Source organism: Epinephelus moara, chromosome 24 (assembly GCF_006386435.1).
Source record: "Epinephelus moara isolate mb chromosome 24, YSFRI_EMoa_1.0, whole genome shotgun sequence".
Classification (NCBI taxonomy): Eukaryota; Metazoa; Chordata; class Actinopteri; order Perciformes; family Serranidae; genus Epinephelus; species Epinephelus moara.
Genome location: NC_065529.1, coordinates 18,392,817 through 18,417,639, shown reverse-complemented (window position 1 = coordinate 18,417,639; position 24,823 = coordinate 18,392,817). Strand labels below are relative to the sequence as shown.

Genomic DNA, 24,823 nt, shown 5'->3' with positions numbered 1-24,823 from the left:
CCCTCCATTATTGACCCCATCAAACAAAATGGGGGTGCTAGAGAGCTAATTTCTTATCTAGGCCTAACCGTCATATTGATTTTTACTAAACTTGGTAGATATGTAGAACAGGACGCCTCAAGGTGACTGGAAAAATGTAACTCTAATTGGCAACTGGGTGGCGCTATAACAACAGAAAAATGCTTAAAAATGGCTAAAATGTGACCGGTAATGGTATGGTATGCTGTACTCAGTGGATATGGACTAGTTTGTTAGTATTCTCTCAATTGCTGAGACATAAAACACCTTTCAGTTTTTCAGGATATATGGCAATAACTGTGAACTGATCATGCATTAATCCGTTCTCCTCAGACATAAAGCCACCTGAAGCTTCACTGATCATGATGACCCTCCTTTGAAGAATACACATTGATTTTTCTGCTTTGCTGGCCCTGAAGAATAGTGTATCTCAACTCCTTTCTTCATCCTCTATAAGCCATGAATGCCACTCTTAATTATTTTTTTTTCCTAAAGGCTCTATAAAACATTCTTACCTCTGCACATTGTTGAAATGTCATTCTTAAAACTCTCCAAAATAAGAAAGTGCTGATGAATATTTAATCTGTGTCTGGGATACTTCTTTCCTTTCTTTCTCTTGCATTTTACTTATTTTAAAATGTTATGTTACCCACCAGTGTTTTCTGATCCCTATTTTGTTGTTATTTGTTTTTGTTTTCATTCGTTCATTTGGACAAATTGAACTGAAATTAATATTTGTACAGAGATAAGAAGAACCTTTGCCCACTTGTGGACTAGGGCGTTGGGGGGTGTTGGTAGATAAAATCTGATAAAGTGCCCTCAGTGATGGCCCTCAAACCTCAGACAGCCTGAGTCCACCACTGCCTGTGCCGATATGTAATGTTTCTGTCTGGTAACAACCATATTGTCTTCTTTATTTTAGAAAGGGAACCCTGCTGCTGAATAACGGCTTTTGTGTAATAGCTGCTCTGCTGCTGACCCTGGGTGAAAGGGCCAAATCTTTTGAGATGCTCATCATTGGCCGACTCATAATCGGGGTGGACTCAGGTAAGTTTTTTATTTACCAGACTGGAGAAGTATGTTTTTATACTCACTACTTATTGGGCAGTGTACAAAAGCAAAGTGCTACACGAGAGACAAAGAAAAAAAGTACTTGTGCTCCGATGAATGTCACACAGTTCCTAAAACTTAAATATATAGTTGGCTAAAGCTAGGGAAGGCAGAAATCTGGAAAAGGCAAAAAGAAGAAGAAAGAAAAAAAAAAAAAAACTTTCGATATACACCCTCCTCCTGCAGCTCTCCCCTCTCTGCCCTAAGCCCCTCTCACCAGATGACCTGCACATGCTTGCTGCACATGCTTCATCCAGTAACCCAGTGTTTCCCATACATTGATTTATTTAATCCCATTTCATTGTTCAGTTGCCTACAGCTCATTCGCTCAACACCTTCTTGCCCCACTCTCTGCCTCTGTGTTTATTAGATCACAAATGAGACAAGCATTCTTAAGCTACCCACTCCACAGTCTCTTCGCCTCGCTCCCCGCAGCTGTGGATTGCCTCCCCCTGTGCAGATCAGACCAGGCAGTAGCTCTGGAGACAGACTTTAGGTTGGTGGCTATAGCGGCATGATTTTGTCCATTGCGAACCCCTGAGTGCCGGGTGTCAAAGCAGGCTGGTGGCCAGCGAGGTGCAAGGTCTAACCTGTGTGACATTAGCAGAAAGCGTGCTGACCTTGCAGGGAGTCGGGTCTGTGCAGTCTGCCAGAGCTGGGGTTTGCACTGGCTGGGTTCAAGTTGCTGTGGCTGCTGACTTGGGGTCCGTCTCCAGAGCTGCTGCCTTTCCTCCAAAGAGGTGGCCTGTTGCGGCGGGGAGTGAGGTGGAGGAAACACTGGCTCTGGCTAATGTTAGCTAAATAAATGTGAGCTTGAAGCTTGACTCTCTTTTTGATAAGTCCGTCTTCCTTTTTTGGTTGCTTTGCAGTGTAGGAAGTAGTTGCCAATGCTGGAATAGCAACTTTCTCTGCAGGATTCTCTGCCACTGAATCAGGATTTTATCATATGAAGGGATATGCACACGCATTTGCCTTTGTAGAACAGCCAATAGGAACGCTCTCTCTCTGAAATGACCTGTGATTGGCCAAAGTCTCTCGTCACAGGCTAGATTTTCTAAATCCTAAAACCAGAGCCAAGAGGAGGTGCAGAAGTCTAATGTTCTCTCAGACCACTTAAATTACGATATGCTCAAAGGTTGTGATGGGATTTTTGCTAAGGGAAGCCAAAGATAAACTGCTTACCCGACCTTTAACCATCTTTACCACAAAAGTAAATTCACTTTCAGCTTTTAATAATCCAAAATAGAAAGAGCTCACATTTCATCTACAGCTTCAAATGAGAACAACTTTGCTTCATTTAATAGGTGAAAAATCAGACTTGTGGTGTGACCCCATCCCAAGGAGAGAGAAACATCAATGGGGATTGGCAGATATCAATCATGCCTGAAACCTGAATGCACTGATGATCTGTGAGCTACAGCCTGTAGGACTCTGATTACAGGTCTGACTATCCCCTCTGAATGCACGTGTCCAATCATGGAAGAAGACCTTAACATCAGTGCTCATTCAGATCAAATAGTTGTTTCCAAAAATTGTCACACAGTGACTTGACTTAAACCTGCTGCTGGTAGAAACTGATCATATGTAAGTCAAATACACTTATTTTGCAAATATGACAACTTGACACACCCCTTGTTTGGGAAAACAGATGCTACCTTAACATCCTGGAGTAAGTCTGAGGTGTTCATTTTAAAGGTTCAGGAACAAAATCTGTTGAATACTGTCAGCGTGGGTTTAGGCCGTTGGTTTTGGCTTTGTTTGTGCATTTCTGTAGAAAAACAATACAGATTCAGATACAGATTCAGAAAGAATCCAGACACTGGAGGGAGACTTTCTCCTGGTATCACTGCTCTACCCATTCATAGCAGTGGTGGAAGAAGTTTTCCACCATCCAAGATAATTTTTTAAGTGTTTATTTAGCTTAAGGAGAGTTTTCTCAACACTTAAAGGATACTGCAATGCTTAGTATTGCTGGGTGTGGTCAGAGATGCAACACGTGTTATATCTATATATCTATAACATGCATTTGTCTTGTGTCCTTTTCGTAGCAAGATTTGAATATGTTGTTTTTTTTTGACAGGTATAGCTCTCAGCGCCCTCCCCATGTACCTGGGAGAAATTACACCAAAGCATATCCGAGGCTCCATTGGCCAGTTCAACTCCATCCTCATCTGCTTGGGAGTGTTCATAGGACAAGTGCTGGGGCTGCCCGAGCTGCTGGGTCAGGTCAGTGTTGATAGAGGTTGTAGACTATAATAACATGATGCTACCTTTATGCTTGCATTGGTTTCTGATGGGACGTTTTGAAGACTGGAGTTTAGTTTGTGCAATAGTTTCTATCACTGGAGTGAGAAAACTTATACTGGGACAACGAAGTGGAGCCTAGGAAAAGATTGTGGAAAAGATTGAATGGTTTTGTATGTCGAGTTAGAATTAAGTGCTTTTTCTCTTGACTTTAGTAAAGTGTAAGTTTGCTTCGGAGCCAGCAGCGTGTAACAATCACATATGAGCTGCATTAATGCTCTGACTCCAGCATTCAGGCATTGTGGATGCTGCTGGTAGGTAGATGTTGAAGTTAAAGCTACTTCCAGTAAAATGTGAACCTGTCATGACTTTGATGGTGGGTTGAGGCTGTTAGTTGTGTTACTAGATGATCTGTTGTTGCAGAGACCCTTGTCATGTGTCTACTAAGAGAAAACAAGCGTAGAGTGTAGGTAACAGAATAAAATGTGTGATATATCTCCGGATGTTTTTTCTTCCTTTCAGTAATAGGAAAGTGATTCGTTCCATAATTTCAGTTTGACTTAAAAATGAAGAACATGTAAAGGTTATTTATCCATGGCATACACTGCGATCCTTAGTATTGCTAGATGGGGTCAGAGGTGCAACATGTGTGTTATATCTGAGCACATACTCGTTGTCTGTTGGGCATAAAATCTTTCAGCTGTGCAATTAAATATTTGATGTGGATTGACATATAAAGAGGACTATACTGGACCCATACAGTAGAGGGTTGCAATCATGTAATGAATTCAAGAGGAATGCCAAGAGTAGATCACATATTGAAGAGCTGGAACACATCTATTCAGGCTGGGTGAATACATGGAAAGATGTAGCTTCATCTCATTCATTCAGGCAGGAAAATTCAAAATGAAACCATGACACAGAAAACAACCATATGAATAAGTTAATTGCTGTGTGGTCTGTGATGTTTCAGCCATTGTGGTTCCATCAAACCTTAAAGTCACATGAGAGTCGAAATAGATTAAAAAAATCTCCACAAATGCATGGCAAAACATAAAAAAATTAAACATAGAGTGTGACTTTAATTCTGTTTTAGACAATAAAATAGACAGGAGAGGATTACAGAATAACAGTCATCATCCAAGAGCCCATGGTGCAATCAAAACTTTACCAGCTTCACCAGATCTTGTAAATATTTGGAGGGTGAACAAGCTACAACAGGTGAGACATACTTGGCAAAAATTGACTTTTTGGTTTCCTTTAAAATGATTACATAACTCACCAAAATTATAATTAGTGATAAAAATCCATCCACTGGAAGCTAAATTAATGACTCTTAGAGGACAAGGATTTCACTGAGGCCACAAAGATCTTTAGATGGGACTTTTTTCAGTGACATGTAGGAACAGTAAACCCTTCAATCTGCACAGAATGCAGCACAGAATACTTAACAATTCAGCAGCAGAAAAAAAACCATACAACCATACCACACTCATTTAATGAAAATTAGAGAAATTCATAAAATATTAAAAACAGACAGCTGCTAGTTATAGGCTATATTAAAAAATACATTTTGAGATATCATTTAAAACTGTCCACTGAGACAGCAAGTCTAATATTTAAAGACAGAGTGTTTCAAATTTTTGGGGTGTAGTAGCTCAAAGAAGCATCCCCAGAAGTTTTTGGGAACAGTTGAAAGAGCAGCTGTGGAAGATCTCGGAGTTCACTGAGGATCATAAAACCATAGGGAGTCTATGATATAAGAGAGGCTGTTAAGTGCCTTAAAACTAGTGGAAGGACTTCAAAGTCAATTGTAAAAGATACAGGTAGCCAGGGTAAGTTTCATAAAACAAGAGTTATATGCTCTCTTATTTAAGTTTTGTTAAAGTGCTGGCAGCAGCATTCTGAATGATCTGTAGTTTTGCAGTGGATGCTTAAGGGGGCGATCACACTGAGATGAAACGCTAGAAGCGCGACGCCAGTAAAACAATTGTTTTCCTATGATACGGCGTGTCTGACCGGCGTTCAAGCGTCTTTTTAGACGGGCGTTTTTAGATGTGCGTAGATGCTGAAAAGTAAAAATATTTTCAACTTTTTGAGTGTCAGACGCCAGTAGCACCAATCAAATCAAATCCTCCTTCCTGTTTTGTTGTGGCAGTTTGATCAGTTACGTCAGTTTTACGGCACTTAAGAGCGAAAGACAACACAATGCAATCCGAAGACGAGGAAATTTATCCTGACAATATTTGATTTTGAAGAATTATACAACACACGCACACCTTAGTACTAGTTTCATGTAAGCTACTGTCTCTACTGTCTTTGAGGGAAACACTAGATTCAAGGGGAGATGACAGGAGGTGTGTGTGTGTGTGTGTGTGTGTGTGTGTGTGTTGCGCACGCACCCCCGTTCCACAGGCGCTCCTTGCTGGGTTTTTTTTGTTTTTTTTTGTCTAGCGCGCATTGAATAAGCGCTTCCAGCGTTTCAAGCGTCTTTGAAGCCTCCCCGTTTCTGCGTCTCATTTCTGTGTGATCACCCCCTAAGGCAGGCAGGAGTATACAGTGTTACTATAATCAGGATGACTGGAAACAGAAACATGAACAAGCTTCAGTAGAGGCCTCAGCTTCACTGTATTAATTAAATGAAAATGCAGTTTTGGTCATTGAATTAAGATGAGCTTTAAAACTGTGACCAGTAGGGACTGGATGCAGAGGGGTATTGCAGTACTTGGGGACCTTTACAGAGAGCAGGACCTCAAATCTTTCAATGCATTGCAGGCCTGTGTAAAAATAGGATCTGCACACTTGGATCAATGCAAGTATCTTTAATTAACCAAGCTTGAATTGCAGGCCGAATTTAAGTTGCACAAACAACAAGATTGGCAATCAACTTTTAAGCCCTCCTCGGCCCCCCAAAATGCAGAGACCCCCTCTTTTATTATCTCGAGCTACAGTCAGGATCATGAAGCCTCACTTTATCACTCTATGCTATTACAGAAATGCAGCACTACCAGCTCCCTGAAAATCACGTGGGAAACAGATCTCGGAACTTCATTCACAGAAAATGAGAGGACTAACATCCTGCGTGTCTTGTGATATTCACAAAAGGTTAATTCAATTCAAGATTATCAACAGAATGTATTGGACCCCTTCTAGACTGTATAGGGCTAAGATTAAAGGTGACCCTTGGTAGTGGAAGTGCCCTGACGAAGGAACATTAATCCACGTCCTATGGGATTGTCCTAAAGAACGTGACTTTTGGACATCAGCTCAGGATTCGATCCAGAGAATTATTGTTCAGGCAGTCCCCTTTTACATCCGTCTATTTCTGTTGGGGGACCCATCAGCCTTAAAAGATACAGTTCAGTCTATCTATTCTGAGTCCAGACCACTGTTATGCTGGGGAGGAGACTGCTCATTCAACAATGGAAATCAGCTCACACACCATCAATCACTGAGTGGTACAACCTGCTGGGTGGCGGCATAAGAAGGGGTATCCTTCTCTCTGCTGGGCAGCATAGAAAAGTATTATTTGAAATGGGAAAGATTTCTTGATTACATTAATGGCCCTTAAAGTGTCTATGACTTAGCTCCCTTCCATGTTCACATACTCTTATATACACCAAGCTTTTGCTTATTTGGCAATGCTTATAACACAGCCTCCCTTTTTTTCTTTATTTTGTACTCTCACTTTACGTCCACTTGTTACTTGTTTTTTTTGTACATGTACATGTATATTGTCTTTTTCGTAGTGTATGTCTTAATACTCTGTGTTAAGTTACACATGTATATATTATAATTTACTTCTTGCTTTTTGTTTGTTGGTATTGGCCTCCAAAAACTTAATTAAATGTTTATCGTAAAAAAAAAAAACAGAACAAAAAACAGACGTGATCAGAATCTAAAATGATACTGACACTGCTGCCAGAGGTTATTGCACAGTTCAAGGAGAAAGAAGTAAACACAACAAACTGATTAATCGTCTAGGCTCGTGGCTCACATATATAATATAATACAAATATAATATGAATGTAAACATTATACTCCCTTTAGCATGAGGAAGGAGAACTAGAAAATAAAGAAAAATCAAGCCAAACTCTTTTTTTTTATAAAAACAAAGTAGAAAAATCACAGAACTCATAATTAATACTGTTTTTTCAAAGAGCCCAACGATATTATCAGAGAGAAACATTCATATTTTTGTAAAATATTTTCCTTCCAAATCCTCCAGTTCTGCTTTTAAAAACCACCATGAAAGGAAAGAGGTCATGAACAGGAAACAGGTCAAAATCCAGTAACAGACGAAGGCAGACTTCATGACAGAGAAAGGCTGATTTCTGTTATTTTAAAACAGGAACACAATGGACAGTATTAAGACCCAATAAATTTCAAAAATTGAGGCCACTCACTTCACAGTGCCGTAATAGAAAAATCCAGTTGTATCATAAGGTATCACCTGCAGCATCATTCATTCAGACCAAACAGGATTCATGGAAGAGAAGAGTATGAAGTATAGCATTTGACAAATGTTAGACATTACAGAGGTTTTTACTGGATTAGGAGAACCAGGTATAATACTCATTGCAGATCTTTAGAAAGCATTCAATAAATTACTATTAAACTTCGCATACAAATGTTTGCATTATTTCAATTTTGGTTTGTCAAGAATGATTTGGACAAAACATCATATAAAAACTCAAAGATGTACAAAAATAAATAATGGTGAATTTTCACAAACAGTATATTTTATAAGAGTTCTGAAACCAGCCTGTCTTATTTAACTTATTTAATTTAGCTTAAGATATTTTAAGTTAAAAAGTACAAAATAACAGTGACATTAAGGGACATTTATTTATGAAATTAGTAATACAGAATAAAAATTGTCACTGATGATACAAATTTCACAATAACACCAAATGTGCATTTATCGTCTGAACTGAAGACTTGGAGTAATTTTCAAAGACACCAGGACTGAAGCCAAATTATGATAAAAGCATAATCAGGTGTACAGCATCACTGAAAAGTAAACATTTTAATCTACCCACTAATTTATCTCTCACATGGACAAGTGGACCAGTCAGTATACAACGAATATGTATCCCACAAAACTGAACCCAAATACACTTTGAAAGTAAACTCCAGAGATTACATCATATACATACACACAGTATCAGATATTAATGTTCTCACTCATTCCTTCAGAAGATTTTTTTTAAATGAACAATTTATATGGAATAATCAACCAGATAAAATCAAAAGAGCATACTTATGTAATAAACTTGAAGAGTGAGGCGTAAAACTCTGAAACCTAAAAGGATTAAATAATTCTTCAAAATCTTTCATGCTAAAATTATGCCCTAATCAACATCAAGAATATTCAGAAGCTTCTACCCCATATTTGAAAAAAGTGCTTTTTCCTTACGTGCAGCTTAAAGTTACTGACGCTAACCATCTTAAGAAATTACTCATTTCCTTGAATGTGTTGTTGGGAAGATGTGGTATTAGTATCCCCCTCTGCCCCAGACAGACTACACAATATCTTATAACAAATACTATGGTTTAATGGTAAAAAGTTAAATAAAGACATTTTATTCATATATGACCTAATAGATGATGATAGCACAATCATGACTTTCCAAAATTACTCCAAGTATAATAAACTAAACCTAATACAACAACTGGTATGCTGCCCATATAGTAGATATCTATCAGCATCCATATATCAACCTCAGATGGCTTAATATATAATATGAATACAGATATCATTGTATACAGATAAATTATTACTTACCCCAAAAAATGCTGCTTATCTTTGGCCTTAAACAAACCAGCTTGTGTAGATGTTTTTAATGATGTCGAGGAATCAATCTCACATATGCTGTCCAGTCCAAGCACTTATTTTGAGATCAAGTTAAAAAAAAATGGATAATGAGTTGAAATGAAAATAATACTATCAACTTCATAACAATAATTTTAGGAGACTTACTTCGGTGAAAGCGAATCAGAAATCAATCATATTGTCATCTCAGAAACTGAAGATACCCCGTGCACAGCCGTGCCTCTCTCCTGGGTGCCAGGCGGTGCAAAATAAACCGCATGAACCAAAAAGGAAATTAAAGTTCCAGCCCACACCAGGATACTCAGAGTGACTCTTAATTTATTGACAGCTTACATTAAAAACAAAGAAAGGAGTGAAGTACATGTTTGCATGTTGCTTCATCCGAGTTGCTCTGTGCTTAATCACCATCAGGTGTGCCTTTCAAATAATCACCTGCTGATTGGCAAAAAAAAAATCAAACAGGTGCACTACAAAACATCAACAATAAAGGCAACAGCCACTGTAATTCCACTTTACAGAATTTATGTTAAAGGTGCTGTATGTAAGAATGTGGCCAAAACGGTTACTGCACTCAAATTCAAAATACTGCCGTGAGTNAACTGTAACTGATGCTGAGACTCTACTGACTGCATGACTGGTAGACGGTGGTGGGTGGCACAACAGGCCAAAACACAAATTCCAAACATAAACATGATTTGCAGACTGTAAAAATGTTTTTTAAATGCGAATATTCTGGCTGTACTATTGTTGTCGGTGAGATCAGTATGTTATGTTATGAATAAACATTATTCCTTAGTCCCTGTGACATATTAGGATGATTTTACGACTATCTGCTTTAGATTTCTTACATATAGCTCCTTTAATATAAGTATTACATTTCCTTAGATAATGACATACCATTAATGCATGACTACAACAGAGGATGTGTAAATCCAGACTGCATACCTTTTCATACCACAAATGTAAACCTACAAAAAACATAAATATTCTCATAATAATATATCAAAAACTAGTAGAAAACTGGGTGGGCAAAAAGTCCAACAGTTTGAGAACATTTCTCAACACACATTTGCAAGAAATTTTGGGATTTCACCATCTACAATCAAATGATTCAGAAAATCCCAAAAATCTCTGCATATTAGGGGCAAGGCTGAAAACCAACACTGAACGGCCATGACCTTTGACCCCCTCAAGCCGCCCTGCATTAAAAACAGACATGACCATTTAGATGATAATACTACATGGGATTGGGAACCCTTTGGAAAACCACAGTCAGTGAACAAAGTTCGTCGCTGCATCTACAAGTGCAAGTTAAGATTCCACCATGCAAAGTGAAAGCCACATATCAACAACATCCAGAGACACCGCCAACTTCTCTGGGCCCGAGCTCATCTGAGATGGACTGACACAAAGAGGAAAAGTTTCAGGTTGTTTTTGGAAATCATGGACATCATGTCCTCGGGTCAAAAGAGGAAAAGGACCATCCAGATTGTTATGACGGAAAGTTCAAAGCCAGCATCTGGAATCTAACGTGTTGCAGGCATCAAATTCAGAGAGTGTTTTACTACAAATAAACCAATAAAACAATCAGTTTAAACATTAAATATGTGGTCTTTGTACTGTATTCAATTGAAAGGGGGTCAAAAAGGATTTATAAATCATTCTGTTTTTATTAACATTACACAAAGTGTCCCAACTTTTTTCAAAATGGAGCTATAGAAAGATTAACATCAAAACATAAATTGAAAACTGCCCAAAGTTACAGGGACAGCTGGGGAAAGGTTGGGGATAAAAAATGACTATGTATATATAACTGGCCCAGGTATATAGTCGGTTAATTTGGGGAATACAGAGCCTGTTGATGTTTGCTGGCTTGTGCTCTTCCTTTCCATCTTTTGCTGGCACGCTGCTGCCAACTCTCTTCATAGCATCAGTTCCTGTGTATTTCTTCAATTCAGCCTGGGATGGTGGACGTGTCCTTAATTTCTGATCAGCTACCTACAGTGCTGTCCTGACATCCCCTCTGTTTCACCCCAATTTGCAGCTTAATTGCTGTACCTCTTGTAACTCTCACGTCTGCCATGTGATCTTAACAACCTCAGCGCCTCTCATGTGACATCAAGGTGCGATTAGGTTTAAATGCCAAGGACCTCTCCAGAGCTGATGAGGCCTCATGGTAGACGAGTGGCAGAAATCCTCCACTCTACAGCTACAGTCATGTCAGTTGACGTCCAAGTGTGAGCAGACTCCTCCACTGGCAGTTAATGATTTCCCATCACTTTATTTCTAGGCAAATGAACAGTGTATGTCCGCAGTCACTTGTGTAATAAAGTCACGTATTTACCCTGCACAGTATTTGATTGGTGCTGTCTGTCCCTCGTTTCAGTAAGATGGCAACAGGAATTCTCAATCACACCTTGTTTACCCTGGAGGAAATCTTATCCATTCCCCCCACTCACCTTAATGGCCACAGGTTTCGTAATTTCGACTCTGGCTACCACTGAGGCATTTTCATGACAGGGATCCAATCCTCATCTACACACTTGATTTTTCATGTGCTAGGTTTTCAGTTTATCTTTTAGGGATGAAAGCAGACATTAGCCTGAGGCAGTCACGCTTTGAAAGCCAAATTCGGTTGTGTAATGTGAAGAGAAAGCCAATGTTATAAAGCACTCCACTCTTGGCATATTCTGTTGACTTTAACTCACTGCTTACTTTTGGCACTGTATTAAAAATTAATGACTGAATACATTTCCTCCAAATTGCTCTCCCAAATTCAAAGCATGCATCTTTTGGCAGATGAGTCTGTTGATAAAGCGTGAGAGCCGTGATCTGTGTAAATGTAACTTAATATCTGAGGGTGAACTGGCATTGCTGTTGCTGGTCCTCAAGGTCAGACCAAATCTATGTCTTACTAAACAGATCTGTGTCATGGGAAGTTGATTGCTCCTCTGTTTTTGAGAGTTAAAACTCACACAAAACAGTGGCAATAGCGGCTGGTGAGTGATTTAAAGCTCATTATCCCTGTTAGATCAAAGACGCTACCTACTTCATTGATGAAACCTAAACTGAGGAGATTAGATGACCTTTACAGCCCTGATTTGAAATATGTTTAAGATAAGAATACTAAATAAATGATAAAATCAGAAAATACTGACATTTTTGACAATATTATTTCTGTCTTCCAATGAAAGGTATGCTACCATGGTTGTAATCACCAGGCTTATAGGGTTGTAGATTTGGCTAATCAGTCCCTCCAGGACTTTGCAGGCTCCTTTTGTGATTGTTGTGGCTTGAAATGTTTTATGTCACGGCAGCTTTTCTAAAAGAAATTGTGATGCAAGACTTTTGTTTATATCATGATAAGAGGAGGGGCTGAGCGGATCAAAAGCCTACGCTGTGTGCAGTTGTACAGTGACATGAAATTTTACCCTTTTTAAAAAGTCAAATTTGCGGTGAAGTTGCGGTGTCAGGACAAAATTGCAAGATTGTGCAGAATTCATGGGGAGTGACTGAATTTGCGTTAATTGTTGTGATCGCAACATCACGAAATCCTGGAGGGACAGGCTGATATAGCACAGGTTAACATGACATTGTTCTTGCTATAAAAATTGTGGAGATAGTGGACGTAAGTGCCATAAGGGCCAAGGAGGTGCAAGATTTGAAAATGTAAAAATTACCTTAAATAAGAGAAAATTAAGTGTGTCAGATGATGCTTTATGATGTGGATTGTGTGATAAATCGAATAAAACTATAGCTGTACTTTGATGCGTCTGGAAACATCTTCAGTGATGTTCCTTGAATCATCAGGTGTTTCGGGTCTTTCAGCATCATACATCCTCCTCCAGGCCACCCAGCTGAGGCTGATCAGATCCCAGCTTGTGTCCAGTTGGCTAGCTAGCTACTTTGCCCCTCATGGTTCTCCTCTCTTGAGTCACAGCCATCTTGAGGCCTTCTCTGCTGCTTTGGTGGTGTTGCGGATGGCTCATCCCTTCCTCACTCCTTCGATGACCAACAAACTTTGCTTTGCTCTCCATCTGGCTTGTGGACAGCCACAGATCAGTCCCTTGTACTTAGTGAGCGTCCTTTCACAGGCTTTTTCCAGGCAGTCCTCCAGGTAGTCTTCCAGGCAGTCTTCCTAAGGGACAGAACCAATTGTTAGGTGACTAAAAACAGGAGAACAGTTTCTGGTCACAGGGTGGTGGTCACAATGCGGTTGGGGAACTTCAGTTACCGCTTAAGGTCCTACAACAGCTGCCAGTCTCTGACAGAGGCCAGGATGCCTGCAGATCTTATTGTAGTGGGTCTTAGCTTCTCTCCAACTCTGACAAAGGTGATTGCTTATATGGGTGGAAATGCTTGACCCCTTTATTCCTGCACCAATGGCTTCAGCGAGGCCCTTTAGGACTTCATCATGTACCACCTGTACCATCTCTTTTCATGCTTGGATCACAGTGGACATGCTGGTGATTCCACTTTGCCCCACAAGTGTGGGTTTGACAAGCTGGTGAGCACATTATACACCACCTGGATGAGAAACTTTATCCACTGTGACTCTGCTTTCCATAGCTCTGCAAAAGTCTTCGTCCTCTCGTCTACATTGCAGTGTTGTTGTCTTCTATGAGTGCTTTGTTGTAAGAATGACAGACTGTGAATTGATGCAAGTTTTACTTATAAAAACCCACTGGGTTTAAGAAGACAGAAAGCCTTGTAGTTTGCCTTGACTGTGAACTGTGTGAATGATTAGTCCATTAACCAGAGCAACAGCTGTTTCTGCACACCTACTGAGACAAGATGGCATGGGAATGTTCAGCATCTGGATTTGTCTGAGCAGTTGTTGGCGCATGATAACATACTTCAAAGCCACAAACAACTAGGTTGCATCCACATCCTGTTTTGTTTGGGGCTTATACTTTGTACCGTGACATATGTGTGGAACACAGTATTGGAGATTTCCAGCTGTGTGTTTGCTTTCATTCCAGCAATGATGATTTAAGAACAGCAAACATATTTCTAAGCCAGCGAATTTTGGATGAAGCTCCTTTTTTTATTTTACGTAATTTCTATATTATCGCTCATGTCTATATTACGTGAAGGCTTGAGCATTGTGATTCATCTGCATTCTGTTAGCTTCTCCACTTTTGTTCCATGATTTGCTTTGTATCTAATTCAATGGAAAGAAAAATATATTATGTGTTTCTATGCCATGATTCATGCTTTGGATTAAACATGACTACCACCTTTTAAGCTACTTGACTTTGATGTCCGACCTTTAAATACAGAAAGTAAAATATTTTCAAACTGAATTTATTCCTCTCCACATCAATATATTTTTACCTTCAAGTAAAGTGAGGGTAGAAATTGATATTGTTTGAAATGTGAAATATGTCTTGAGCTGCAAATCCCCTCATTCTTGGTTGTATTTTTAAAGGATTTGACCAAGTTCTGTGCTCCTGCTTTCTTTCTGTGTCCCTTTGCGCTGACATTTACACACGGGCATAGTGTTCAGGCTTCTAGCAAAGTGGGCACTCATTTTTAATTTATAAGTATTGGTTTGCCCCATCCATCATTTTGACCTGCAGACCACCACCTTTATAAATATCATTTTGAGCCTTAACGCAGTCTCTGTTATGTATTCATGTCACCTCTTTTGTACCCTTCAGGACCACCTGCTTCCTTGTCATTTGAGCGCGAGCATCACAGACATCCGTGACATATCCAATGATAATGCCACCGTGGTTTTTGCAAGACCGTGGTTCCGTGGACTGTGGACTCAAACAGATTTCCTCTCAGCAGAGGGTTCTGTTAATGCGAGCCAGTCTAAGTTGTCACTTTGTTGGGTGCAAGATGGTAATAAGTTTTGACAAATGATAATTACTCTAACCTTCATGCGTTGTCATTGACCTTCTCCCAGAAGGGAACCATGTTTGTTTCAGCATTACAGCAGGAGCAGGCTTATAGCCAGTCTGTCACTGAACTCCACAGAGACACTGAACTCATCAGCATGCCTCAAACGCAATTTTCACCCGTAAGGTTACACTCAGCCACCCTAATGGGCCCTTATCTATAGGCTACTCTATATCATCCATCACACTTGCCTTTGGCTTCAGAGGACTGTGTAAATGGACAAAAAAATCAATGGATTGTTATACGTGGGGATGGTCACTGTCGTGCAACGTATTTTAGATGGTTGCCACGCTCGTTATCAAACACCAGAGTTATATAGTATCCTAAACAGAGCATGTGAGCGGAGCGGAGCGGAGCGGGGAGCGGGAGGATTTTGTGTTGAGTGAGGAGCGGCTATTTTTTTAAAAGATGGAGTGGAGCCTTATCTCTCGCTCCAATTTCGCTCCGGTCGCTCATGCCCCACCCAGAATGCATCTTTGCACCCGCGCACACCCACACTATTTTCTTTAAAAACTATGGAGTTTACTGTGTACTTCAGAAAAGAAACTGAGAAGAGAAGCAGCGGTACCTTGGAGAACGGTCCCTAACTGCGGGGAGAGGCGAGAGGGCTTCGGAGGGCTTCGGAGGTCGGCTGCTTAATCTGGTCTCCTCTACACTTTGACTTCTTTCCACCCTGCCAGCGGTACCGTGTAGAACGGTCCCTAGCTGCGGGGAGAGGGCTTCCCCGGAGAATNACGGGACTTCGGAACAATGGGTTTAATATGGTCGGAACAATGGGATGTCGGACTAATGGGCTGTTGAGTTTTATTTGTGAATAGAAGATTACAGGTTAGGGTAGTACGACGCAGTTTTTTTGAGCGGAGTGGTGAGCGAGTGGAGGGGATAAAATTTATGATGGAGTGGAGCGAAGAATGCGCAGAACCGTGCGGACGAGCGGCGCAAAGTGACAGGTCTGCGAGCGAGCAGTGGAAATTTTCACCCGCTCCGCTCCGCTCACATGCTCTGATCCTAAATTACTTTGATATTAGGTACCATGTATGTGGTGTATATGTATGCTTGTAGCTCTGTGAAGTTTAACTGTGCAGTAAACAGTATCCAATATATCCACACATAAGGAACAAACTGCAGAACAAGAGTAGTTGATCATTCAGTGTTTTTGCAACATGGCCCTTCATTGTAACTGCACTGTGCAAGACAAGCTGAAAACACTAAAGTTAATCAGACTAAATTTCTGATAAACATTCAGCTGTTGTTGAATTGCCATGATCCTGGGTTTGTTAATATTCTGTTATCCTATGGACTTTGTTTTCTGTTTGTGTTCCTTGTTTCATGTTATTGATTCATGTTTAATCTGCTTCCTGATTTATTTTGTAGATTCTCCCCTCATGTGTCATGTCTGGTTTTACTTCCTGTCTTTGTGTGTTTTCCCACCTGTTTTCTGTCACACCTGTCTCGTTAGTCCTTCCCTGTTCCCAGAGTCTTCTCTTCACACCTGTTCTGTATTAGTCCTGTTTGCTCCACCCTGGTGTTCCCCTCCACACCCTTGTTGTTAGCAAATCTCCATTTCCCTCCTTTTGCCCATGTTGTCCTACTCCAGCTGTGTCTCGTTCTTGTGATTAGTTTTCTGTGTATTTCTACCTGTGTCATTTTGTACAGTTTTGTACAGTCATGCATCCAGCATGGAGCGGGACCTTAATAATGAGTATTGCATAGAATAAGCACAAACAAATTGGCACTGCTGATATAGAAGGTGCTAAGGCCCACTGTAGCCCCAGGGGGACATTAACCACTGGCTATACGCTTTGTGGGTCCTAGTTTATTCTCCTTAAAGCAGTCGGTGGAAACGCATCTAATTTGTATTTCTTTGGTACGGCATTTAAAAAGTTTGCTTAAAATCTGAGGGACTGTTAAATGGAGATATGGGTATTGTCACATTGTTTTCACACTGTTATTAGATACACTGTGTGTTTAAAAATATCAATTATAGCCACTTTAAGTAAGTTATTGACCCTCCTGTAGGGTTGAAATCTTAGAGGAATACCAAGCCCCCAAACTATAAGGGGCCCTGCTTTAATAATTTAAGAATGGGAAAGCAGACACCTGCTTGGTCCAACTTGTCAATTTGCTTTTCTGACAAAGCACCAGGAAAATAGGCTTATATTGGAGGTGACATTCATTACAAACAGCTTCAGGCAGAGGGATGAAGGGCTTTTCTTCTGATCCTGGCAGATCTCCACCTGTATTCCACAGGCTGAGATTGTGGTGACGTGAGGATTTTACCAACAAGATTTTCATTTTGTGAGAATTGAATGTGGAAGGGGTATTGTGTTTATCCTTTTTACAGACTTACAATAACTCCAGAGAATGGTGATGGGCAGACTACTAATTAATGATGAAGGAAAAAGCAGAATGCTTTCAGTGTAGGTGTCGTTTTTAAACTTAAGATCATTTGGCATGCCATAGGCATCGCTGGATTTATAAGGGGAAAAAAAGTTCTTATTTATACTTAACTTACCACTTTATTGCTCCTCCAGGTTAACGGAACACTGAAATATAAATATCAGGTAATCTCAAGGTTTTTATCCTATAATGCACCTTGTAACCATTATGCATTAGTTTCTTACCAGCTAGAAGTGATTGACAGCCAATTTAATCTCACCGCCCACTGTGGAAAGAAAGATTTGCGATTAATTGTTGCTGCCTCTACCAAACTAAAGACTTGTACGAAGCAGAGTCACTTCTTGCTTGGGGAATAGCCAGGCCTGATAAAATAGTTAAGACTGACACGACACAGATAATACTGGCTTGTATAATTGGATACATCTCAGATATGGGCCACCCGACATTTTCATTACCTCTGTCTCAGAGGTTACCTGTTCACATTAATCCCCTGACTGACTTTGTGGTGGTCCTCCTGCAACAGCAGTGTGAGCTTCATGTAGTGCATATTCTCCTCTGTTTCATTCCTCTGCTCGAGACAAAAAAAGATGTGTTTCAATGTACAATGTACACCCTGCAGCCTCATGGATTCTCAGAGATCACTAAAAGGAAAAAGTGTGAGGCTCGTGAATAAACCATTTGTCTGCTTTGTTTAGTTTACTGTGAATGAGTATCACTGCAGGTCATAGCACAGCTTTCTGAGCTGTGATTTATTTTATCACCGGGATGATGGGATCAGGGCCCAGGAGGGAGACACAGGCTGGTTCACCCAGCTTGGCCCAGTTGTGCGTGTGTGTGTGTGTGTGTGTGTGTGTGAAGCAGAGAAGTCCAGCCTGATTATTAGGCCTTGTATGTGTTGTATGATTGTTGGATTGTTATCACTCCTCCTGTCAGTGTTCTCCATGCTGTAAACCTCCCTTGTTAAGCATTCGGTCAACTTTTTTGTTTGTGTCTGTGCATATGTGTGTATGCGTGTGTGTATCTGTCTGTCCACAGCTAATCTGGAATACTACTGGACCCATCATCCTAATATTTTGTGTGTACATTTGATTGTATGCTCAAGAACCTCTTGTAGTTGCAGTGATTCACAGTTGTTGAAAAACATGTTTTATTGACTGTTTTATACCGTCACTGACTGCTGACTCCTCACCTCTTAACCAACTGGTAGGGATTGCAAGTTTTCCAGAAATCAGCTCAGCAAAAAACATCAAGTCTTACTGTCTTTTGCAGGCCACATTTTGGCCTTCGTCAGGCCCCCAAACCCTGACTTCCATAGAAAAGTTTGGTCTCATCTTGAACCATCATTACCTTCACCACCATGTGGACTATAAGAAAGCCAGAAGGGACAATTACACTGGGCTAAGGCCACATGGTTGCGCCTCAGGACTTGATTTTGTTGCTTGGGTCATTTTTATGCCTCCATGCCAATGAGAGCCGTGGCCAGAGGCATTATGTTTTCGGGTTGTCCATCTGTCCATCCGGGCCATTCTCGTGAATATCTCACGGATGCCTTGAGGGAATTCTTCAGGTTTGGCACAAACATCCACTTGAACTGAAGAATATGCTGATTAGAATTTAGTGGTCAAAGGTCAAGGCTGCTGTGACCTTGCAAAACAGGTTTTTGGCCATAACTCAAAAATCATACGCTAATCATGACAAAATGTCACACAAATGTCTACTAAGATAAAATGATGAAGTGATGACATTTTATATCCAAAAGGTCAACGGTCAGTTTGACTGTGACATCAAATGCTGCAAAAACACTTTTCTGCTGTTATCTCAGGAACAGAAGGGGAGACATTTGGTCAGATACTGAATTGGTGACACTAATCTTGAAACTGTGCTGATTGTAAGATCTTCTGTGCTGCTGGGGAAGATGTGTGTGAAGCATCCATGTTTTCGCACACATAGATGTAAACTGTGAGTGCAACATGACTGGTGCGTGGAGTTATACAACTGCAAGGCAGAATTCTAGTTCCTTAATATTTGTGGTTATACCCTAAATAAATAAGTAGGTTACGCAATTTAATTATGTTTATTCTCATTATTTTCTACTTGGTTGTGCTTAAACCTATAGACAAAGTTAATTCTGTCAAAAGTCCAGCTATCGATGACAAGAATAAAAATTTGTGGCTGTCTTTTAGTCATTAAAAAATACATTCATTCTCATAACTGTAGTGTCTCTGCATTTCACATAAAGTGCTTGTCGGCAGGAGAACTCAATCTGCTCTGTGCAGTGTGCCATGGCTCAGTCAAAAATATACGAGGCGCATATTTTTCTGGGATGATCTGAAATGCACTGCTGTGCATCTGTTGGAATTGTCTTGAGTGCCGCCATCAGCTCTAACGGCTGCCTGGCTGAGATTTGCACCCTACTGACTGCATTTTTGTAGTTTTATTTTTTGGGGGCGTGCTTGTTAATAAAAATAATCAGTTTGTGAGTGAAGTTAACATCAGCGACTTGTATTATATCGTAGCAGAAAATAATACTGGGCAAAAAATTGATTTTGTTTAGGGTGTGTGTAATACAGACCACAGAAATCAATGCTTTACAACATGAATTCAATTCTTCGTATGTCACAGCAGCCTCCGAGAGGTCTAATCCAAGCGCCCACTCTCATCTCCAGCTGGGTTAAGACAGCGTTCCTACAGTGCAGCATGCCTTCCACTTTCACACAGCTCACACAGGATTTAGTACACAGAGGATCATAGAGGAGAGTTGGACCGTTTCCAAGCCTGTTTTATCAGTCAGAGGCAAAAAGGCCTTCATCTTCCATGTTTTTCCTATTCCAAGAAAACTCTCTAAAAGGCCTTACTGAGAAAGATAATCAAGCTCAAAACTTCAGCAACATTGCACAAGATCACTTTCTGACTTACTCTCTCAGTCTGGGCCCTGGTCTTCTCTTCCCTTCTCGTTTTTAATTATTGTTAATTACAAATTTCATACATCCTCTATTTAGCTTTTTTCTTACTACTGGACTACACCCGCCAACCATATCACTATGCAGAAGAGAGCATGTATCTACTCATGGATGAGAGGCTCATGACTGTGACAGTGCAAGATGTAAGCATAAATGGCATCCTCCTCTGCAGTTAGCTAGCTCAGTGGTGCTAGGTGAGCTAGCAGTAGATGCACGCATCCTTGTGTGTGGTGATACGGTTGCTGGGTGTAGTTCAGCAGAAAGAAAATAGTTCCTGCATGAAACTGCTCACAACAAGGTCTGTGGGTTATCTTGAGTAACCAGGTCATGATTTCTAAAAAGGGACATTGCTGTTGAGTTTTTCGAATGTATTTTTTTCTTGGCAAGTGTTGCCAGTTCCATTATGTTCAAGAGAGAGCAGACATCTCTGCGGCCAATATCTTCAGCACTCGGTTACACACACCAAAACAATCTAGATTGATAAATAGCACTACAGGTAAGAGGAAACATAGTTTTGATTTTGGGTTTGACTGTCCCTTTAAAGTGTAACATTTGTGGACAGTTGCTGCAGACTTTATGACACATGAGTATGCAGTTAATTTACAGCTCAGGCTGAATACATCACGATTGTCAATGAAAAGTTAATTACATTCTTCAGAAAGTTTTACAGTCTGAGAGGTTTTTTTTCCACCTAGTAAAGGTTAGGCATCTGAATCCCCAACAGACTTCTTCTGAGTTGAGACCTGACATTTTCTCTCCAAAGGGCACCTCCTTTCCACAGTCTCTGCATAACTACATATGTCTCCCCCGTGTTTGCTCAAGTGAGACCATGAAGCATACATCCGCCAAATAGATGGGGCTGTGCGTCCTGTCATCTTTCCTAAGGGCAATAGTGTGTATAAGTTTTGCACATGTCTGTGTGTTCTAGCAGTGTATAAGTCCGACATCCTTTATTGTGTCTGATGGTGGTGACCGTCATCAACACCAACTGGTCCTCACACTCCTCTTTGTCTTAATAACAAGCCCCGGAGGACGTTGACAATGTCAGATATTTGACATTGAATGAATTGCCTTCAAGAAATACTTTGTATCAAAGGAGATATGCTCTTTTAACCTAGAACATTTTTGAGTTAAAATCTAGTCTCAGAAATGATGATTTAAAATCCAAGGTTATCTTGAATGACGTTGTTGTTGTTGTTGTAGGAAAACACTTCACTGAAAGAATCATGTTAAAGACCAGCTTCCATGAATCTAGGAGGCTTTGATAAATATCTAGCCTCTGAGGCATATTTTGAAGAAGGCACTGTGTAATAGAAATGAGACAACCCTGATGACTAACAGCATCCTGCACTAGTGTTTGGCTATTTGTCTTCTCTGCAGTCTATATTCACTCCATGATATAGTTGTGATACAGACAAAAAAGACACCGTATCCTGCATTAACAACGTTTGACAGTGTTCGGATCTCACTGTATTGGCCTCATAATCAGCTGATCATTCATCATGGCAGTGACTGGGAAAACATTCATTTATTCATTCATTTTCCGTAACCACTTCCTGTTGGGGGTCTCTGGGGGGCTGGAGCCTATCCCAGTTGACATTTTGCGAGAGGCGGGGTACACCCTGGACAGGTCGTCAGACTATCACAGGGCTGACACATAGAGACAGACATACATTCATGCTAACATTCACACCTACGGGCAATTTAGAGTTATCAATTAACCTGCATGTCTTTGGACTGTGGGAGGAAGCCTGAGCACCTGGAGAAAACCCAAGCTGACAAGGGGGGAGAACATGTAAACTCCGCACAGAGCTGCTTCCCCATCCTGGGTTCGAACCCCGCCACCCCCACTGGGTTCGAACCAGGAACCCTCTTGCTGTGAGGCAACAATGCTAACCACTGCATCACTGTGCCGCTGCTGTTGTAACATACTCTAAATCAGTGGTTCCCAACTGGTCCAGTCTTGGGGTCCAGATTTCTGCTTAGTCATTAGTTCAAGGTCCACATAGTTTAATACTTTCAGCATCATACTTGCATTTGGCCATAATGTCAAGCTTGTTTGCTGTCTCTGTCAGGTAGCTATCCATTAGTCACTGACTCTACAGCAGGAAATAGCACTTCAATGTAAAAGAAAATTTTTTTTTGCTGTGAGTCATTGAGAATGAGCGCGAGACCCACTTTTGGACTGTGACCCAGTTAGAAGTTTTTATGGGGGCAAAACTGAAACCATAAAAGCTTTTTCATTCTATTATTTATCTATTCAGTAATATTGTGACAAACTTTAGACAGATATTTTACAAATTTGCACACATAACACAATACTGTTATTGCTAATTTGCAGCCTTTAACTCCAGGAGATGTTTCAATCTGTCTTGCTTTAAGGAAACATTAGCATGAAGGAATGCATCACTCGAAAATCACAAGCGTTATACTAAGCTTTCACATTCAAAGCACTGCTTTAAGCCAATGTCCTGTTTTCTAAACGCAACTGTCCCTTATTGTTATGTTACATTTAAAGGTTCTCTACTGTATGTGACATTCAGAACATTGATATAGCAGCAAACCACAATTTGCTATGTAAAGATATAGTGAGTGATGACATCCTGAGCAGAGAATGAAGTCACGCTCCCTCTGTGTGTTTAACATGAGCTTCTCTGTGGTTTTTTGTGGCAGGTCCAGCTGTGCATGTGTGTATCCCATTTACAAGCTCTTTGCCATGTCGGCCCAGCCATGTTAAAACCGTATATGTGTATGCAATCTATATGCTCTGAATTTTGCACTGAGCCACTTTAAATGATCATCACTGCTTGCAGAAATTCTCAATGAGATTATGATATGCATCAATGTATTTCACAGAGCATCACTTTTGTTTGACTTCTTTTACAGTATGGTATAAATCATCTACCACGTCTGAAGCTTTGATGTTGATGTTTTGTGGATGTTTTACTACAGGAAACCAGGTGGAACTACCTTTTTACCTTCCTGGCGGTTCCCGCTATGCTGCAGCTGTGCGTGCTGCCCTTCCTCCCTGAGAGTCCTCGTTATCTACTAATAGAGAGGAGGGATGAGGCTGGAGCAGAAAGAGGTATTGTATTCACTACAGACACAAATATGCCATCCCTCCCTCTCACATACATCTGCAGAATGCACACATGCTGCCTCACTGTAGGCTTTAAGGCCTAACAATACATTTGGGCTTGTTATGTTTTACTAACAACTGTCTGGTCTGTGTACTAATCACATCCACACACATCTGGAGCTTGACAAAATGATTCCACAGGGGGAAGAGTGTCAAGGTACCACGGCACAAATGACCATAGTATATCTGCAGAGCATTGATAGAGTTGTTAGGCAAGACCACAGGCTCATTGATTACTTTGCCAGTGCTGAGATTTGTGGCGTTTATAGTATTTTAGGTTTGCTTTGGCTCAGGCTTCAATGTGCAAAACTCTTTAAGGATAGGTTCACAATTTTTCTGTCTTAAAACAAAAGTCAGGTGCCCATGTGACCATCGAAATCATTCTTCCTAGGATTTAGGAACACAGTGCTTTGCCAAATAATTGAATAAATTCATTAATAGCTTATTAGATAACCGAATATTGTGTCACCTACAAGACAGACAGTGGATAGTGGGCTTGTTGGTTCAAACTAGATGCCGAAGCTCCTTGAAACACGCTGATTATCCATGGAGTGCTGCCCATTTCTTTCACCGCCCAAGTTGAGCAATGGGGCTGTTCACACTGGACGTGCCATGGCCCTAAGCTCCATGGCTTGCAATCTGCAGTGATAGTTTCAGCGTCTGGTCTGTTTTTTCTTGGAGCCGTGAGTGAGTCTGGCTTGAAAACACATATAATCAATGAACGATACAAAGGCTGTACTAGGTATGATATAGATTATCTTGATTCTTTTTTTTTTCATTTTCCGTAACTGCTCATCCTGTTTGGGGTCACAGGGAGCTGGAGCCTATCCCAGCTGACATTTTGTGAGGGGCGGGGTACACCCTCCAGAGTCAGAGTATCCGGAGAAAACCCACGCTGACACAAGGAGAACATGCAGACTCTGTGCAGAGGGGCTCACTCACCCCGGGTGGTTCCCCCACCAGGAGCCCCCTTGTTGTGAGGCAATAGTGCTTACCACTGCACCACCATGCCCTCTTGCTGTGAGGCAATAGTGCAGGGGTGGCCAACCAGTCAGAGACCAAGAGCCACACAAATTACCGTGGTAGTACAAAGAGCCACATCATACACGTGTGCTTACAAACGCACTCCCTCTCTCACACAAACACTAAATGACATAAAATCAAAATCCATACATTTCCAGTTTTCAAAGCCAGATTTATTTATCTCAC

At 40.7% G+C, this 24,823-nt stretch overlaps 1 protein-coding gene across 3 annotated transcripts in view; it reads left to right on the top strand.

Moving 5' to 3' along the window:
* slc2a9l2 (solute carrier family 2 member 9, like 2) overlaps window positions 1–24,823 on the top strand; it is a 166,866-nt gene that overhangs the window by 38,356 nt on the left and 103,687 nt on the right. For all 3 annotated transcript variants that reach the window (XM_050038483.1, XM_050038484.1, XM_050038482.1), the window contains exons 5-7: window positions 941–1,065; window positions 3,209–3,354; window positions 23,428–23,560. In XM_050038483.1, coding sequence (XP_049894440.1) covers window positions 941–1,065; window positions 3,209–3,354; window positions 23,428–23,560 — 404 coding nt within the window. The remainder of the gene's footprint in view (window positions 1–940; window positions 1,066–3,208; window positions 3,355–23,427; window positions 23,561–24,823) is intronic.